At 43.7% G+C, this 18807-nt stretch overlaps 1 protein-coding gene across 1 annotated transcript in view; it reads right to left on the bottom strand.

Moving 5' to 3' along the window:
- The window catches only part of NTM (neurotrimin), a 179033-nt gene that overhangs the window by 20586 nt on the left and 139640 nt on the right, over positions 1–18807 (bottom strand). Inside the window, 3 exon segments of the mRNA XM_006779315.2 lie at positions 70–221; positions 3505–3625; positions 4953–5087. Coding sequence (XP_006779378.2) covers positions 70–221; positions 3505–3625; positions 4953–5087 — 408 coding nt within the window.

The following is an 18807-nucleotide window of genomic DNA, read 5'->3' as shown; positions in this document are numbered from 1 at the left end:
GCCTCTCTTCCCAACTCCTCCTGCTCTGCAGGACCCCCTCCTTTCTGCCCAGCTCAGGGCTCATCTTACCAAAGAGTGTGATGCTGGCATTGGTGTGGCCGAGCCTGTTGGAGGCGACGCACGTGTAGTTCCCATAGTCGTGTTCTGAGACATTGAAGAAGATGAGCTTCGAGAGGAAGGGTCTGTTTTCCACTTTCACCCCTTTCTTTCCTTCAGCCAGCCTGCGACGGAGGAGAGAGACAAACAAGAGGAAAGAGACGGTTATACTTTTCTCACAGGAAGTGGAGTCTGGAATTAGTGATCATCTCATCCCTCCTTCTGACATTATGCCCACCTTCCTCACTCAACGACACAGCAAGTTCATGCACAATGACTGTGATTTATTTCTCTATTTTCTGTAGGTGCCTGGAGACCCATGTGGCACACCTCTGAAGGCAGGTGCCTCCAAAATACACACTGTCCCAACTGCGTGACATTCACGGAGCGCGTGCTCAGAAGTGTGGACTTAATTGACATCGATGATGATGATAATGGGAATAGTGATGGTGATGATGATGATGACAACCATGAAAATGAACAACTCCAACTTCAAAGAGAAGGACAACCTGAGTGGTTTGAAGAATACAAACAAACAAAACACCCACAATGCTCTTCAAGCACCTGGGCAATAAATTCTTCCGCTGAGAGTCTGAGGCATTCTACACATAATACCTGACTGTGGGCTGGGAATGGGAAACAAGAACCAGGGATCATTCTGAGTCTGTGGGCTGTGGAGGCCTGAGAGAGGTGATGTGCAGAGTATCCTAGCAATTGGTCTGGGAGGGATTAGAGACGCTCCACGATATGACCCCTAGGAGTCGGGACAGTCTCTGGGACAACCCGCCCTGGCAGTCCCATATGCCGCAGGGCTCATGCTGGTGGTGGGGGCCAGGACAGAAGTGCCACAAGTAGCTAGTGAGGAAAGCCATTAGACACACTTGTGAGAGCCATGGATTCTATTACTGGGTAGAGGAAGAGGGTGAGGCCCTATCTTTCACTGTAGCAGCAATTCCTATTAAGATGGCATGTCTACACAGAAATCACAAGACCAACCCTCTTCTTTTGAAAAATTCTGGAATGTTCTTTTTCAGAGAATGGGCATTAAGCTAACATGTCCCTTTCCCTGAAATGACCTGTCTCCCCAGCCCAAAAGCTGAGTCTGTGTTTTGGGGAAAATGAATACTCGTGGGGGGAACAAATCCTTCTGCGTGGAGGATCTCGGGGAACCTGGTCGCACACTTCAGCGCCTGTTGAGAGTCTGGCTGGGGCAGGATGTGGGCAGAGTAAACAATGTCAAGATGAACACATCTGGGAACAGGCTCTGGGGACATGAATTAGGGCAAATGGCTGGCAGCAGAGTCATCACGCTGAGAAAGACAATATTCTGGCGGAAATAGAAAGTGGAGCGCAGCAAGCCAATGATGAGAAAGCGCGTTGTAAACTGGAAAATGTTATTCAATCTGATCTATTTCTATGGAGTTGGGCACAGAGAGCTCCCGCCTGTCCCTGGTCACAGCAGGGCTGGCACAGAGGGCAGCGGCTCTGTCATTATCTGAAGGTGTTATCTCCCTAGGACCCCAGGATGCCTCTCTCCTCTGCCAGACCCACAGCACCAGTGACCACAGAGAAGCCGGGTCTGGCTTCAGTTCCCACCCAGCATCTGTCCCCTGGGGAGTCGGGGGTTAGCTGGAGGGACTCGCCTTGCTCTTCATGATGTCGATTCTACCCAGGGGTACTTTCTTTCTAGGGGCAGTGAACTGGCCTGAGCCCATGAACTTCATTAAAATGTGAGCACTGTCCCCATGGGATGAGGAGTCCGGCTGTGCAGCCAGACACCAGTTCCAGTTCCAGCTTGCTATGTCAATATTGATCCTCTAGGGCAGTGGTTCTCAACCTTCCTAATGCTGTGACCCTTTAATACAGTTCCTAATGTTGTGGTGACCCCCAATTTCATTGTTACAAATTGAACATAATTAAAGCATAGTGATTCATCACAAAACAATATGTAATTATATATGTGTTTTCCAATGGTCTTAGGCAACCCCTGTCAAAGGGTCGTTCAACTCCCAAAGGGGTCGCGACCCACAGGTTGAGAACCGGTGCTGTGCAAAGAAGGGGCTGAGGCCCACCCATCAGGAGGCTTCTGAGAGCTGCTCTAGCTTACGGACCGCCTTTGCCAGTTGGATGCCATTCCTGGGCTGGGGACAAAGAAGGCTTCACCTCATACCCAGGCTGTGAGTTAGATGTCAGCGCTGAATTCTTGGGAAAAGAGGGAGAGCCAGCTATTTCTTCTTATCTCTTTGTGAGATTGTTTCTCTTTCTGCCTCTGTTCTTCCATCTAGAAAATGGGCTAGATGAATACAGTACAAAGACTTTGTAACTGAAGTCTTTTGTACTTAAAATGGAAACACACTGTATGTCTTTGAAAGGATTATGATCAGACAATGAATCTTATGACTAAGTGACTTGGTCCTAAACAAAAACCAGGGGTCGATTTAGAGACCTGAAGAGCTTTTGGTGTGTGACTGGTGGCTGACCCCCAAAAGAAAGACACACAAGCCCATGAAGATGTTCTATGTCACGTGGGCAACAGCTGGATCCCTCCTGGCCTGGAGTGGCTCACACCGCTCTCCTCCTCCCCATCACCCTCTTGGGTGTTTTCTTTCTTAGCTTCTCGGCCTCTGAAATGCCTTCTTCCTTCTCTGCCCCACATACACCTCAGGACTCTTTTGCATCATGCCCTCCCCATTTCTAGAAAAGTGTTCTTGCATGTTATTGGTTGTTTCCCATCTTAAAATGGAGATTTTCACAGCAGTGATTGTGCTGCCCGGTGGACTGAGCCGCTGACCCTGGGCTAATGGGCCATTTCCTAGCTCCTCACCACGACCATCTCCAGCGAATCACAACAAATGTCCCAGTGGTGGCTGCAGCAATGCGAGGGGAGGGAACCATGCCCTCTCTCTTTCCTACAGTGAGCCAACAGCCTGGGTACAAAGGAGGGCTAACTAGGGTCATGGACTCCTGTAAACCAATCCTGACAGCGTCTGAAACAGAACTGAGACCTCTAGCTCCAGCTAACTTCTTAGCCACCCCTAGGGTCCCGAGAGCGTTCCTAACACCTCATGCAAGCCCGGGAATGTGTTAGAAAGAGCTTCAGGCGGACTATACTATTTTCTTGGCCTATGAGAAATCCATAGGCCTTCCCATGCTCCTGGCAGCCCTTCCTGTAAGGTATTGCTTCCTTACAAAATGTTTTCCTTCAGGCTGGTTAGTCCAATGCATGGCAACGTTGGAAACATAGCTGAAATGCATTAATACCAGGAAGAGATGTGATTGTATATTGCCTCCCCTTCTAGGCAGGAGGAGTTCAGGGAGAAATTCACAGTTTCCCTCGCAACCACGAACCTGGAGAATATGCCTTCTTTGGGTGCGGGGGAGAGAAGGGTGCAGGGAGGGGGTCCTCACCTTTTGTCGTCCTTGTACCACTGAAATTCTGCGGAGGGAACTGCCGAGGCTTCACACTGCAGGGTCCCCTTCTGTCCCACGGGGACGCCTGTCCCCTTCGCTTCGGAGATGTACGGTGGGTCTGCAGAGAGAAGACGCCCTGTAGCATCTGAAAATGCATTCTCCAGCCAGGCCGCTGCCTCCCTCGCTGAATGTATTTTTCACTCTCTGATCTACCGCGCTCACTTGAGCCGACAGATTCACTACACAAATTGTGCTTCGGGAACAAAATCACTCATGGTAGTTCTAAGGAAAACCTTGGGCTGCCTAGCGTGGGATGCTGCTATCCCCTTCTGAAGGGAGGCGACTGACCAGGTGTGCATGCAGGCCCGTTTTGTGTTTAAACTTTTTAACTTGCACAGGATGATGCCAACCCATCAACCCTCCATTCCCTAGGTTGGCAGTCAGCAGTTTTAATCAGCCTCATAGAATTTCTGCAAACCAGGTTCTTGCCAGACTACATAACCTCATACTATTCAATTCCCATCAAAAGCGCAGTTGCAAGAATAATATTCATAGAGAATTGCCCGAAGGGTATACGGATCAGTCATTCTTCCAGGTTCTTCTAAAATGATTCCCGCATCCACCAGACCTATATAGTTGGCCTACTTGCATTTGAAGTTTTCCCTAAGAACGCTTGACAATTCCAACAGCTTGCAGGAGAGTGCACTGGGAAGCACAGGTGTAAAATACACACCATTCTATTTAATACAGAAACACTGTTTGCAAGTGGTTGACTACATTTCAAGGTGCTCTATTTGTGGAGACCCTAAAGATAAACTTCCCCTTGGTTTCAGGACCAGGAAAAGCAGAGTCTCTCTCAAGCAACTAGCTGGCTTTTATTTGATGGACACAACCCTAAAGACAGATGACATTTCACCTGCGTAAAATACACACCATTCTATTTAATACAGAAACACTGTTTGCAAGTGGTTGACTACATTTCAAGGTGCTCTATTTGTGGAGACCCTAAAGATAAACTTCCCCTTGGTTTCAGGACCAGGAAAAGCAGAGTCTCTCTCAAGCAACTAGCTGGCTTTTATTTGATGGACACAACCCTGAAGACAGATGACATTTCACCCGCGCCGGTTTGGCTCAGTGGATGGAGTATCGGCCTGCAGACTGAAGGGTCCCAGGTTTGATTCTGGTCAAGGGCATATGCCTGGGTTACAGGCTCGATCCCAAGTATAGAGCATGCAGGAGGCAGCTGATCAATGATTTGCTCTCATCATTGATATTTTTATTTCTCTCTCCCTTCCTCTCTGAAATCAATAAAAATATATTTTAAAAACACACATATGCCATTCACTCTCTAAGAGTTGGCTCTGTATCTGTCTCTTTGTCATGGCCATGCTAGCAGCCCCCCCTCTCCCATCCACACAGGGCAGGGGTTCCATGACAACACTTACAGTTCACGGTGACCTTCACTCTCCGCACCACGGGTGCGGCCACGTCGTTGGAGGCGCTGCACTCGTAGTCCCCGGACTGCTCCCTGGTGATGCCCTGGATCTCCAAGTATTCGTCTTCACTCACAAAGCCCACGGCTGCCGGAGAAGGTGTGATAGCACAGGAGAGAAAACAGCAAAGGCATACTCTTAGAAACCAATGTAGGGCCTGGTTATGTCAGCCACTTCCAAGTTCAGCTTCCTCAGCACTGTGTGGATTACACTTCCCTTCTCCTACCACAGCCACCACCACCATCTCCTTAGCTCTCCAAAGGACTAGCTGAGATGCCCGTATTCCTACCTGGACTAAACAAATGCCTAGAGACCTGTACCCTGCCCTGACCTTACCGAGCCCTCTGGCTCTGGGTCCGAGAAAGATACCTGAGGTGCATCTCAATTCTTTCTGACTCCAGGTGCCATTCACACTGAACCTTGGAGTAGAGCCAATGACTACATCCGAGACCACATACCAGTATCAGTTAAAAATACCACAGTAGCTTACACACACACACACACACACACACACACACACACACCACAAAAGACAGTGGGAACGCTCATGAAATAAAAGTTAATTTATTTTTACAGCTAGACAGTCAACTGATAGGCAAAAGTCCATTTCCCAAACTTCAATCTACCAGAGCTCTTGGGTATAAGATCCTGCAGACAAGCCAACACCAGGGACTCCACGCTCTAATCACAAACATGGCAGAACGGAAAGGACAAGGGGACAGGTACAGATCTCACTGCCACTTCATCATCATCAGCATCAGATCTGTATGGGAGAGTCATGAATAATAACACCAACCCCCTGCCTACTGGACTCTCCACCGGAGGCCTGGCCGCAAGGATCTGATGATAGAGCGGCCATGACATTCAAGCCTAGGAGGTTCATATCTTGTTTTTCTCCCTTGTTGCCCTGGGTTCCCGCCTCCTCAAAGAAAGACAATGGAGAACAAAAGTAACTGCTTCCTTCCCAGGGAAGTATCTGGCCTCTTCCGCTCAATGAAGTGACCAGCATGATGATACATGCATCGTGAGAACTGGGATACCTTGAGGAGTATAAGGAGGTGCTATTAATAGTGACTATCGAGCCCAGCAGGCATAGCTCAGTGGTTAAGTTTCGACCAATGAACCAGGAGGTCATGGTTCGATTCCCATCAGGGCCTATGCCTGGGTTGTGGGCTTGATCCCCAGTGTGGGGTGTGCAGGAGGCAGCCGATCAATGATTCTCTCTCATCATTGATGTTTCTATCTCTCTCTCTTCCTATCTGAACTCAATAAAAAAAAGTGACAATGGCCGAAACCGGTTTGGCTCAGTGGATAGAGCGTCTGCCTGCAGACTGAGGGGTCCTGGGTTCGATACCGGTCAAAGGCATGTACCGGGGTTGCGGGCACATCCCCAGTGGGAGATGTGCAGGAGGCAGCTGATCGATGTTTCTCTCTCATCGATGTTTCTAACTCTCTATCTCTCTCCCTTCCTCTCTGTAAAAAATCAATAAAATATATTTAAAAAAAAGTGACAATGGGGCAGCAGCATGAGTTGAGACTGCCACTAGCAACTGAGACATCTGCCCAGGCAGAATGTACACACAATCCCAACACCTCAGAGGGTTGTTGGGAGTGACAAATGGAAACACACACAAACATGAAAGCACTTTGAAAGCTTCTGTGTGCTGTGCACCTGCTTTCGCTTGCACTCCTATAATCAGCCCGGAGGTGCAGGCTCCATGAGTGGAGCTAGATTAACATGCGTGGCTCCACATGAGCAGGGAGGGAAGAGAGGAGCACCTTTCTCCAGGGGACAGCACTGTCACGTAATGCCACATGCACCTGCTGCTCCAAGCGTGAAAATAACAATGGCGAGAAACTGCTATAATACAAAGAATGATAGACGTGCTATGTAAGTTACAGTTGTATTTGTTATATGACATGAAGGTCGCTGTATTGTCCAGGTAACAACAGTAGTGATAACGATGGCAACAATAACAAAATAATCATTTTGTGAAAAAGGGCCACGACCTGCCCAACTCGGCCACCACTCCTTGGACATGATCCCGCTGTGTCAGCCTCAATTAGGTTGTCATTTCCTCATGTACTCGCATGACCTAGGGGACCCACGCTACATATGTGCGGGAACTCTTGCCTCCACTACCTACACAAGAGCAAAAGAACAGCCTGTAGCTACTGAGACAAGCAAGACTCATAAATTTTCAGGAAGATCCAGGAACATGGTAATGAGTAGAAAACAGGGTCAAAAAGTTCAGGATGTGGAGAAGACACCCAACATTGACCCGTGGGAACTCACAGTCCCAAACCAGTTAAGAAACTTCTCCAATTGTCATGGTAGCCTTTTGTTGTTTCCTAAGCATCTTCAGGGGGGGAATGTACTCGCCTTGATGTGAGGAAGGATGAGGAAAACCAGGAGCAAAGGTTTAAAGGAAGAGTTGGTGATTCCTTTCATCTTGTTGTTTATTTGCTACCAGGCCCGAGCCTACATTAGTCAGATCTTTCCCTGCCGGAATGCTATAATTACTGTGCAAAGCATCTCAGAGACCAGTGTCACACTTAATATTCCCATTAATTTTAAATGGTAGTCTTTGGTACATATGTGTGGCAATTGATGTCATATTTTAATTAGGCTTGCCCTACACCATCTGAAATTAATAATAGCTTGAATTACCAGTGTAATTTATAAATTAACAGTGCCGTAGCATTAGGAAATAAATTAGTTCTGGACAGCTGTTTCTGGACTGAGCTCCGTGTCTGAGCAGTGGTCGGACCCCAGATCCCTGGGAAGGCTGTGTACTGCACCATCAAAGCAATGAAACACAACTACATAGGTTTTTCTGGGTCTCTTGCCCTTCTCTTCACCTGGAGACTAAACATCTAATTTTATTCTACCATCCAAATATGCTCTTGTGTGACCCCAGTAAGATATACAGGGACTCAGTTGCATGAGCTCATTATAAGAACATACAAATGGAGAAACAAGTAGGGGGATTACAGTCATAGACACAAATGCAAGGTCACAGATATTAGGGTAGCCACAATCAAGAAGTCATCACATTTTCTGTGAAGATGTGTGTAATTTTATATATTTCTATCATGCAATATTACGTAGTGAAGGAAGTTTGAGAGTTTACAATTTGGGGGAGATCCAGATTTGTATCACCACGGGAAGGAATCTACACTTAGGTCATCATGCGGAAAAAAATGAGGCTTAACTACTATTTTGTGTTCCCCAAACCAAGTGTAGAGTTACAGGAAAACCACAATGACTCCATTACTCACCAATTTCATGCACTCTCTGACTCAATTGGGTGAGGCATGTGAAAAGTAATTCATACATAGAAACATGCTTTATATATTTTAGCTTTCCTTGCCATTGTTTTCACCTTTCTCCTCACATACGTTGTTTCTCTACTAAAAGCAAAGATGGCAAAACCAGAGAGAAAGAGAGTCAGTATATACATAACAAATTCAACTTTGAGCCACCAGAAATGAGGTTCCTAAAGGGGATGCCTAAGACAAATAAGCCAACAAGAAAAAACAAAACAAACTAAACCAAAATCTGAATTTATAAGAGTCAATGATTTGAGCAAAGTTTTCCTTTAAACACCATGTGCGCTCTGGTTATGAACATGGGCCAGCTGACACCTTGAATTTGGACTTCTGGCTTTCACAACTGGGAGACTAGATGTTTCTATTGTGTAAGCCACCTTCTCTTTGTTACTTTCTTGTGAACCCTAGGAAACTAATACACTCTTGTCTCTCTTCTAATTCCCAGTGCCTATGGCTGTCTGAGTGTAGAGTTCATCTAGTTCATCTACAGTTCATCTCGTCTTTAGAATCACAAAAATATTCAACTAAAGAGCTCAAAACATCAGTAAAGATTATCTAATCACATTGTTGTTATGCCAGGGCATAGTCTGATTCAATAGGATTACCTAGAAGAATTATTTAAATATAGATTTCTAGATCCTACCATAACTGCAAAATGTCCTGGAATGAGGAGTTTTAATAATTTTACCAGGAAATTTTCATATACAGTCAAGTTAGGAAATTAGTGATTTTATTCAATCCCTGGATGGTTCATGTGGGCAACTACAGTTTAGAGGAGCCCCTGTTGGTTTAGTGCCAGATCACACCAGCTCTCCTGATGTCCAATCCATAGATGGTTTTTGCTATATTCACTGTCTTATTTTCCAGTGCAATTGAAACCTTCTCTCAGCAGGACTGAGTCTTGCACATCCTGGCTCTCAAGACACCGAGGGAAATAGTTTACATAATTTGAAGTTTGTTAAATTCTTATTAATAGATGGATTCATAGGCTCAGACGTACTTAATTAAAAAAAAAAATCCAGGGACTCCATGCTGCTCTCCTAATCCTCACGTGGCTCTATTCCCACCACAACACCACTTCTGGTAATTGTTCTTAGCTTCTTAGCATAATATTTGTATTTCCTGACGTTAAACATATCATCACTATTAATGTTCTAACAGCACTGACTTTCTTTAAATGTGCAATTTAAAAAGGTTTATTGAGTGTTTAGTATAATTTATATTGGTCTTGGGGCCAATTATTTCCTCAGGGAAATGCATCCTTAATTTAAAAATGAAGATCAATGAGGAAGTATGATGCATTGAGCAGAATTTGTTCTACAGCCAACTTTTCAGGAACACAGCTATTTCATTAAGTGGAATCTGACAATTCAAGCCGGGAAATGAAGCAAGTTGGAAACGTGATTCCACCTGCCCTCCAATCCCCAAAGGAGGTTCGCATTGCCCATGGGCTGAGCTCAGCAGCTTCCCTCAATAATGGACAGAAGTGCCCTGTGTAAGTAATACCCTTTGGAAGAGAAAACCCCACGTTCCCGAGTTCATAGATTGGGGATTAACAGTGCTTATAACTGCAAATAATAATAGCCATGATTATCATTTTTATCGCACCTAAGAATAAGCTTGTCGGGAGAACAGCTGTCGCTACTGGAGAGGAGAGGACACAGCTGTCTGCTTGTTTAATATTTTTATGGCATTTACACCAGCTGAGATAAAAATCATGGGCCCTCTGAAACTAAAAAAAAATCATAACATAGGAACCCAGAAGTGAGAGTTGGGATGAATTAATTTAAAAAAAAAATTAGTTCAAATACTGTGCCTAGTCTAGTGCTAGACTAGTTCTCCCACCACTGCTCCCTCAACTTCTTGGTTTCATAAAGATGTTCCTGTGAAACTCAGATTGGACTTAAGGGACAGCTGCTGACAGGACAGGGAAGCTGGGGTCCCTCCAGGTGCCTTCATTAGAAGCTGAGGTGCATGGGAGGTTTTGTGTTTTGATGGTGAAAGACATGGCTTTGTTCAGATGTTGGAAGGTCAGGTGGAAAAGAACAGCACAAGAACAATGTGACAGAGGTGTAGTTCCTCTTTCTCAACACCAACCCCTGCAGAGCCAGAGGGACTGGTTTTGTTGTCTCATGAAGAATGTCATTAGCCTGGCCGGCGTGGCTCAGTGGTTGAGCATTGACCTATGAACCAAGGAGGTCACGGTTCGATTCCTAGTCCAGGCACATACCCGGGTTGTGGGCTCAATCCCCAGTTGGGAGCATGCAGGAGGCAGCCCATCAATGATTCTCACCATTGATGTTTCAATCTCTCTCTCCCTCTCTCTTCCTTTCTGAAATCAATATAAATATTTTTTTTTAAAAAAAGAAAAAAAAGTGATTAGGGTCAGAAACTACAGAAGACATGTTTCTGAAAGATGTTAGAGGTAGGCGGTGCTGCAGCGAGATCCTGTGCCAACACCTGCCAGTGATCCTGTGAAGTCCCTCCTCATCCCTGGCCACCTGATGGCTCAGCGCAGCCGGAAATCAGCCAATCAGAACAGAACCTCAGAAGGTGAGGGGCTGCACTGACGGGGTCAAAGGGAAGACCATGAGAAGACTTGTATTTGAGCACATGGTATGGACTCCAAGAAGTTGGCAGAGGAAACTCTGAAGGAAAGCTGAAGTCCACAGGCTTACCGGAGGGCCCTAAGAGCCACATGGATGTGACACTGACGCAATCCTTGTGCTGCTGGGAGCATGTGGGCTACACACCAAATCCCGACAGCAATTTCCGCTGTACCAAGGAAAGACTATCAACAGTAAAAGCATTTCCAAATGTGAGGTCTACACAGAATGAATAGCTTCTGAGGGCCTGATTATTTGGCAGGTGCAGTATGGCTGTTGGCACCATTGCCCTGGCTACACTGTGAGGCTGGATTGGACTCTAATGCCCTCACACTGGCCCCGTAGAATGTACTAGCTGACAATTCACTTCTTCAGGCCTCAGATTCCTTTTCCGTTAAATGGGGGACACAACACGACATTATAGGGTTTGGTATGAAAGAAGGAAGTATGTGGAAAGTACGTAGAACATAGTCAACTATCAATAAATGGTAAGCCCTCATGACCGGTGTTCTCACTGATATCACAACTCAGTTTGAAAGCATTTTAATACACAAGATCTTCGACACAAGAAAATCTCAATGCAGAAATGCGAGAATAATCAGATCTTTGCTTTCCTAGTAGGAATTTCATAGTAATAAACTTTACAAAGGATTCACCACAGATCCTTTAACTAGAAAGTTCTATCCCCTTCAATTAAAAGAGGATTTGATTTACAAGGGATACAATATTTCAGGATGATTTCTTCTAAGAAAGTCAGTAAGGTTGCATAGCCCATGTGAGACCTGCTGAGGGCTTGGAAAATGTCTCTACTTTCGCTGCTAAAAATAGATGGATATACACATATTTTATATATTTTTTTCTCCTTGACTATTCCTTTGGATACAGAAAGGGTAGTTTGAGCAGTCGCTGCTGGACAGCTGCAGGTGGGATTGGTCTGGGGAGACATAGGGGTCAAGTGGCAGTGACTCGAATATATGAGCTGCCACTGCTGAAAACAGGCCTGCAAGACAGTTCTATAGGTCATAAGTCTGACACATGTTTCACTGAGCTAACAGCAAGGTGTCAGCAGGGCATCATTCCTTATTAGCAGCTCTGGGAAATCTCCACTTTCTTGTTTATTCAGCATGACATGGTCAGGGTTGAGCCTCACAGTCCGGCAACCTTTCCAACCCATGAACAGGAAAACAACAATCAAGACCCAATTACATCAGGAGAACCCAAATAACTCACAAAAGAGACATTTCTAAAGCATCCAGCTCAGGAGATCACTGGGTCCCAAAGGATAGTTACTATCTAAGACCACCCTATGATGATGGGGTGTCATAGCAGCTCTATGTAATACAAAGAAAGGAATACAAAGAGACAGCTAAAATAGGGATACAAAAAAAAAAACAAGCCTCAGATGAAAAAACATGAGGAATATCCATGAAGAGCTAAATGAAATGGAGGCAAGCGATTTATCAGAGGTAGAGTTCAGAGTAATGGTTAATGGATGCTCAATAAACTTAGTGAGAACTATAAGAAACTTAATGGGAAAAACAAGAAATGTAATGGGAACTACATCAGCATGAAGGGGGATATAAAATCATGAATAAGAAGCACATGAAAAAACATGAGGAATATCCATGAAGAGCTAAATGAAATGGAGGCAAGCGATTTATCAGAGGTAGAGTTCAGAGTAATGGTTAATGGATGCTCAATAAACTTAGTGAGAACTATAAGGAACTTAATGGGAACAACAAGAAATGTAATGGGAACTACATCAGAATGAAGAGGGATATAAAATCATGAATAAGAAGCAGTTAGAAGTGCAGAACAGTATACTAGTATCTGACATCAAGAATACAGTGGAGCCCGGCCAGTGTGGCTCAATTGGTTGGGCATCATCCCTGGCATGAAGAGGTCACTGGTTTGATTCCTGGTGAGGGCATATGCCCAGGTTGCAGCTTGATCCCCATTAGGGGGCTGCAGGAGGCAGCCAATCAATGTTCTTTCTCATTGATTCACTGATTTTTCTATCTCTCTCTCCCACTCCCTTCCTCTCTGGAATCAATTATATATATATATATATGTGTGTGTGTGTGTGTGTGTGTGTGTGTGTTGTGTGTGTGTGTGTGTGTGTGTGTGTGTGTGTGTGAGAGAGAGAGATAAACCTATAGCCAATATCATACTCAATGGGCAACAACTAAAAGTGTTCCTTTAAGATCAGGAACAAAACATGGATGCATGGATGTCTGCTTTCACCTCTTTATTCAACATAGTGCTGGAAATCCTAGCCACAGCAATCAGACAAGAAGAAATAAAAAGCATTCAAGTTGAAAAGAAAGAAGTAAAACTGTCATTATGTGCAGATGGTGCAATATTATATATAAAAAATCCTCAAGATTCCACCAAAAAACTACTAAATCTAATAAATGAATTCATCAAAGTAGCAGGATACAAAATTTATATGCAGAAATTGGTGACATTTTTATTAATCAATAACAAACTACCAGAAAGAGAAACTAGGAAAAGAATCCATTTACTATTGCAATGACAACAACAAAAATAAGATACCTAGATATAAACCTAACCAAGGAGGTAAAAGATCTGTATTCAGAAAACTATAGGGCATTGAAGAAATAAATAGAGAAAGCTGCAAACAAATGGAAGTGTTCATGGATTGGAAAAATGAACATCATTAAAATGTCTATACTATTCAAAGTAAATCTATAGATTCTATGCAATTCCTATTAAAATACCAATGGCATATTTCACAGATGTAGAATAAATATTCCAGAAATTTATATGGAACCACATAAGACTCTGAATAGCTTCCGCAAACTTGAGAAAAAATAATTGGAGGGAATCCAATTACTGGGTAACAAACTATAATACAAAGCCACTGTAAATCAAAACCATCTGGTACTCACACAAGAACAGGCATATAGATCAATGGAGCAGAACAGAGACCCCATAAATCGATCCAAGCCATTACACTCAATTAATATTTGATAAGAATATATAATGGAGCAGAGACAGCCTCTTCAATAAATGGTTCTGGGAAAATTGGGCAGGTACATGTAAAAAAAAATGCAACTAGACCACCAACTTACACCATACACAAGAATAAACTCAAATTTGATAAGATACTTAAATGTAAGAAGCACAATCATAAAAATCCTAGAAGAAAACATAGGCAGTAAAATCTTAGACATCTCTCAGAGCAATATTTTTGCCAATATGTCTCCAAGGGATAAACATAGGAAAAAATAAAGAAATGGAACTATATTAAACTAAAAAGCTTCTTCACAGCAAAAGAAACCATCATCAAGACAAAAAGGAACCCATCATATGGGAGAACATATTTACTAATAATTCAGCTGATAAGGGGTTAATATGCAAAATATAAGAACTTATACAACTCAACACCAGGAAGACAAACAATCTAATTAAAAAATGGGCAAAGAGCCGAAACGGGTTTGGCTCAATGGATAGAGCGTCGGCTTGTGGACTGAGGGTCCCAGGTTCGATTCCGGTGAAGGGTGTGTACCTGAGTTGTGGGCACATCCACAGGAGGAGGTGTGCAGGAGGCAGCTGATCGATGTTTCTCTCTCATCAATGTTTCTAGCTCTCTATCTCTCTCCCTTCCTCTCTGTAACAATTCAATAAAATATATTTTTTTAAAAAATGGGCAAAGGACCTAAATAGTTAGAAATTTATCCAAAGAATATACACAGGTGGCTAATAGGTACAGGAAAAAATGCTCAAGGGCACTAATCATCAGGGAGGTGCAAATTAAAATGATAATGAGGTATCACCTCACACCTGTCAAAATGGCTACCTTCAATAAATTAACTGTCCTCTCTCCTCTACTGTCTGTGTTCATTGCATGCATACAAGTCCTTTGGGAGGTGGGGGCAGCTGAGGAGAGGTCAATGGGGGAAAAGGAGACTTATGCAATACTTGATACAATAAATTTTAATTAATTAATTAATTAATTAACAAAGAGCAAGTGCTGGTGAGGATGTGGAGAAAAGGGAACCCTAGTGCACTGACGGTGGAAATGCAGACTGGTGCATCCATTGTGGAAAATACTATGGAGTTTCTGGAAAAATTAAAAAATAGAACTGCCTTTCCCCCAGTGATCCCACTTCTGGGTGTATATTCTAAGAATCCCAAACACCAATCTGAAAGAATATGTGCACCCTGATTTGGAAGCATCTCATGTTCCCATCAGTAGATGAGTGGGAAAAAAGCTGTGGTACATTTACACAATGGAATACTACATGGAAGAGGTAAGGAGGGAGGGAGGGAGGGAGGGAGAGAGAGATAGAGACTCTTACCCTTTGTAACAGCATGAATGTGTCTGGAGAGTATTATGCTAAGTGAAATAAGCCAGTCAGAGAAAGACAAATACCATATGATCTCACTGATATGTGAGATTTAATGAATAAAATAAACTGATGAACAAAACAGAACCAGAGGCAATGATACATGAGACAGACCAACAAATATCAGAGGGCAGGGGATATGAGCTAAAGGGGGGTGCAGGATTAGCTAAAGAACATATGTACATAGCTCATGGACACAGACACTTGTGTAGGGAGGGCCAAAAGAGAGGTTGAGGGGCTGTGTAGAGGTGGGCAAAGGAGGGGAAAATGGGAGACATCTGTAATAGTGTCAACAATAAAAAATTTAAATTAAAAAAAGAAAGAAAACAACAACAACAAAAGAAAGGATGGCCTGATGATCTCTCCCAGAATGAATAACCTTACAAGATCTCTTCTGGAAGAAGATTCTGGAAGGCCCAGACCTGCTTTTGCTTGTTATAGAACGGAGGGACACTTCCGGCGCTGAGAAAATTCCTTTTGGAATCAAAGATAGCCACCATCTTTGGGAAGGGGACAGGCTGAATTGTTCTGACTAGCTGGCTTCTGATATGTAAATGGAATTTCTCTAAAACATGTTGGTGGAAGTTGCTGTGAGCCAGGAGCTGAAGTCGGAGAGCAAGCATGTCAAACTCGTGGCCCGCAGGTCACATGCGGCCCACAACGAATATTTTTGCGGCCCAGCCAATATAACAGTATGTAAGAAACATTTTAATAAAAATTTCATAACTTAATTTTTATGATATCCTGCTATATATAAGATTCAGTGTCTGGTAAGTGAATGTTCAAGAAAAAATATTCATTTTTATTAAAATGTTCTATTATTTTATGTTAACGATTACTCATTTATTTCAGCCCTTTGTATTCAGCATGTCTCTATCGAAATAAACCTGTTTCTATGAAAATTGAAGCTTTTGTTTCTTTGCGGCCCACATAAACTTCAACCTTGTTTATTTGGCCCGTGTTATAGTCTTTGAGTTTGACATGCTTTTCGTAGAGTTGAACACGTGTAGTGGGTGATGTCCCTGTGCCATTCCCACCTCCTAGTCTCAGACTCGTATCTATTCCATGTGAAGAGAGGACTCTTCATATACCTGGGAAACCACCTCTCTCAGCTTTTGTTGTTAGAATTTTTTGAGTAGGAAATTTTCTGGCAATAATTATTAGCTTTGTATTAAGGAGGAGCTGCAGCCCACATGTAATTATATAGAAATGAGGCCCTGTGCTCCCCAGAGCCAGCCCTCTGCTCCCTAGAGCCAGTCCTGTGATTCTCTGAGGCCTAGCTCTTCCCTCAGGATGCCACGGGCGTTCTGTGCAGATGCAGCTCCAGCTGCTGGGACCCAGGGCTGGGAGCTCCCCTGCTGCGGGCCTTTTGTGAGGCCCCTGATCTGGGCTTGTAGGCAGACCCTGGGTGATGATGTCAAGAGAGCAAACAGCTGTGTGTGTGCAGTGTGCAGCTTGATGTTGGAGCCTGGGTATTTGCAGCGGTGCAGCTGATGGCTGCTCAAAAAATAAGAAGAGAGAAATCAGCTTTTGATTTGTGAATTCAGGCAAGCGGATATGAAAGACATGGATAGCAGGTAAATATAGAATTCCGCAGTGTCACACCGCCTCGTATCTTGGCTGTTTTGCGCTCTTTTCTATATTTCTGGATATATAAGCCAGTGCTGAGAAATGTGAAGAATTTAATTGCTTTGAAATTCCTTCCCAGGAATAATTTAAGAAAATTATTTTATCTTGAGAGGCTGCTAATAGGCTAAGGTTCCGACTCCATCTCAGGGACCCTCAGGTCAGAAGGTCACGTGTAGTGGGGTCACCTTCACCACCTGGTCCTGACCTGCCCTGGAAAATTAGAGCGGACTGTACAGTCAGTCTGTTGTTTAGCCACGGAGACGCTTTCTATATTAAGGACAGGAGTTCTTAATCCAAGAATCGTGGCACTGTGACCCGAGTAGTGTTTGGAACCTGAGGATATGACATTGTGTGCTTGCCTGTGTATGTGTGGGTGTGTTTTCCTTTTGCATCAGCATCCTCACGTGTGGAGCAGGATGACGGCCTCCTCAAGAATTTCATTTATTGATGACTGAACCAAGAAAACACTCAATGACATGACAAAATAAAAAATAGAAGAGCTAGGGTGGGGTCAAATCTTTCATTAAGACAATCTAATGAATAAGTTCAGATCAGGTCATAGAGAGAAAACTATCCAGTACCATCAATACCAGAAAATGAAATGCCATACAGGCATTTCCATGTGGCATGGGGTAGGAGAATGTGTATAAAAGAATGACTCAAGAAAACCACATGGAAATACCCACAGAATAGCTTGTTGGTGGGGGATCATTTGGGCCCAGAGAAAAGGGAGACATGACAGAAAATCTGTGTATTTGCCATATTTAACTACAGTCTTTGAATCTCGATTATGTCTGTCTATCTATCTATCTATCTATCTATCTATCTATCTATCTATCTATCTATCTATCTAATCTTTGCAAGTGTAGATCTCAAAATCTACCCAACACCAAAGCTATTTGCTTCCAAATAATACTGCTATGGAATTGCACTGCCTGAAATGTGAGCATGGGCCCTGTCCCCTGGTCGGTTCTAAGTGTTCCATGCCACATAGGTGAAATGGTTGACAGGTGAAATTGTCAACCACATGAAAATCCATAAAAAAGGAGAGTGCACAGAAGGGAAGAGTTGATTCACTCTTTCGTTAGTTACACTACTACTGTTTGCTTCCACCTCTCTTCATTTCACATAAAACCTAAACCTAGGCATGCACGCCTGGCTCCTGGGTGAAATGCAACATGTGAGACCCAAACAAGCATGCTTTATCAGAGCTCGCTAGCACGGTGTTCCTGGATCCTGGTCATGGCTATTTCTCTTAGCTACTAAGTCACTTTAAATAAGATATTGAGCCTCAGTTTCCTCATTAGTAAACAGTGGAGACTTTCTTTTTTCACCCTAGATTGGGTTTGAGAATTAAATGAGATAATGTTTGCAAATACACAGAAGAGTTATTAGCACATTAACAGATGGTCGGTACATGCTAGAAGGAACAAGCTATAAGAGGAAGGAGACTCAACCCTCCAATCAGGTTCACTCCTCTATCTGCCCTCTCTCCCAGGCTATCTACACTGCCAAATCCCATCCCTACATTTTAAATTATCAGCTATGCTCATGATCTCATCATGGACATCACCATCCCAAGAGGATCTGCTGAACTCTAGGTCCAACCTAATGCCTCCTTTGTATATTTCACAGACATCACAGTCTGCATTTATCATCTTGCCCCTCAAACTTGCTCTCACCCCAATGCCTACTAATGTCTGCTGTTGGCAAGGTTAACCCCCCATTCTCCTAAAATAGAGAGGAGGGTCACATTCGAGTCTTTCCTTTCTCTGATTCCTCAATAAATCCTGTTGTTTTTACTGCCTTTATAGTTTTCAAATCTATCTTCTTATTTTATTACTAGAGGCCCGATGCACGAAATTC

Source organism: Myotis davidii, unplaced genomic scaffold (genome assembly GCF_000327345.1).
Source record: "Myotis davidii unplaced genomic scaffold, ASM32734v1 scaffold809, whole genome shotgun sequence".
NCBI lineage: Eukaryota > Metazoa > Chordata > Mammalia > Chiroptera > Vespertilionidae > Myotis > Myotis davidii.
Note: the sequence above shows the minus strand (reverse complement) of the source record. Positions and strands in the feature narration are given on the sequence as shown.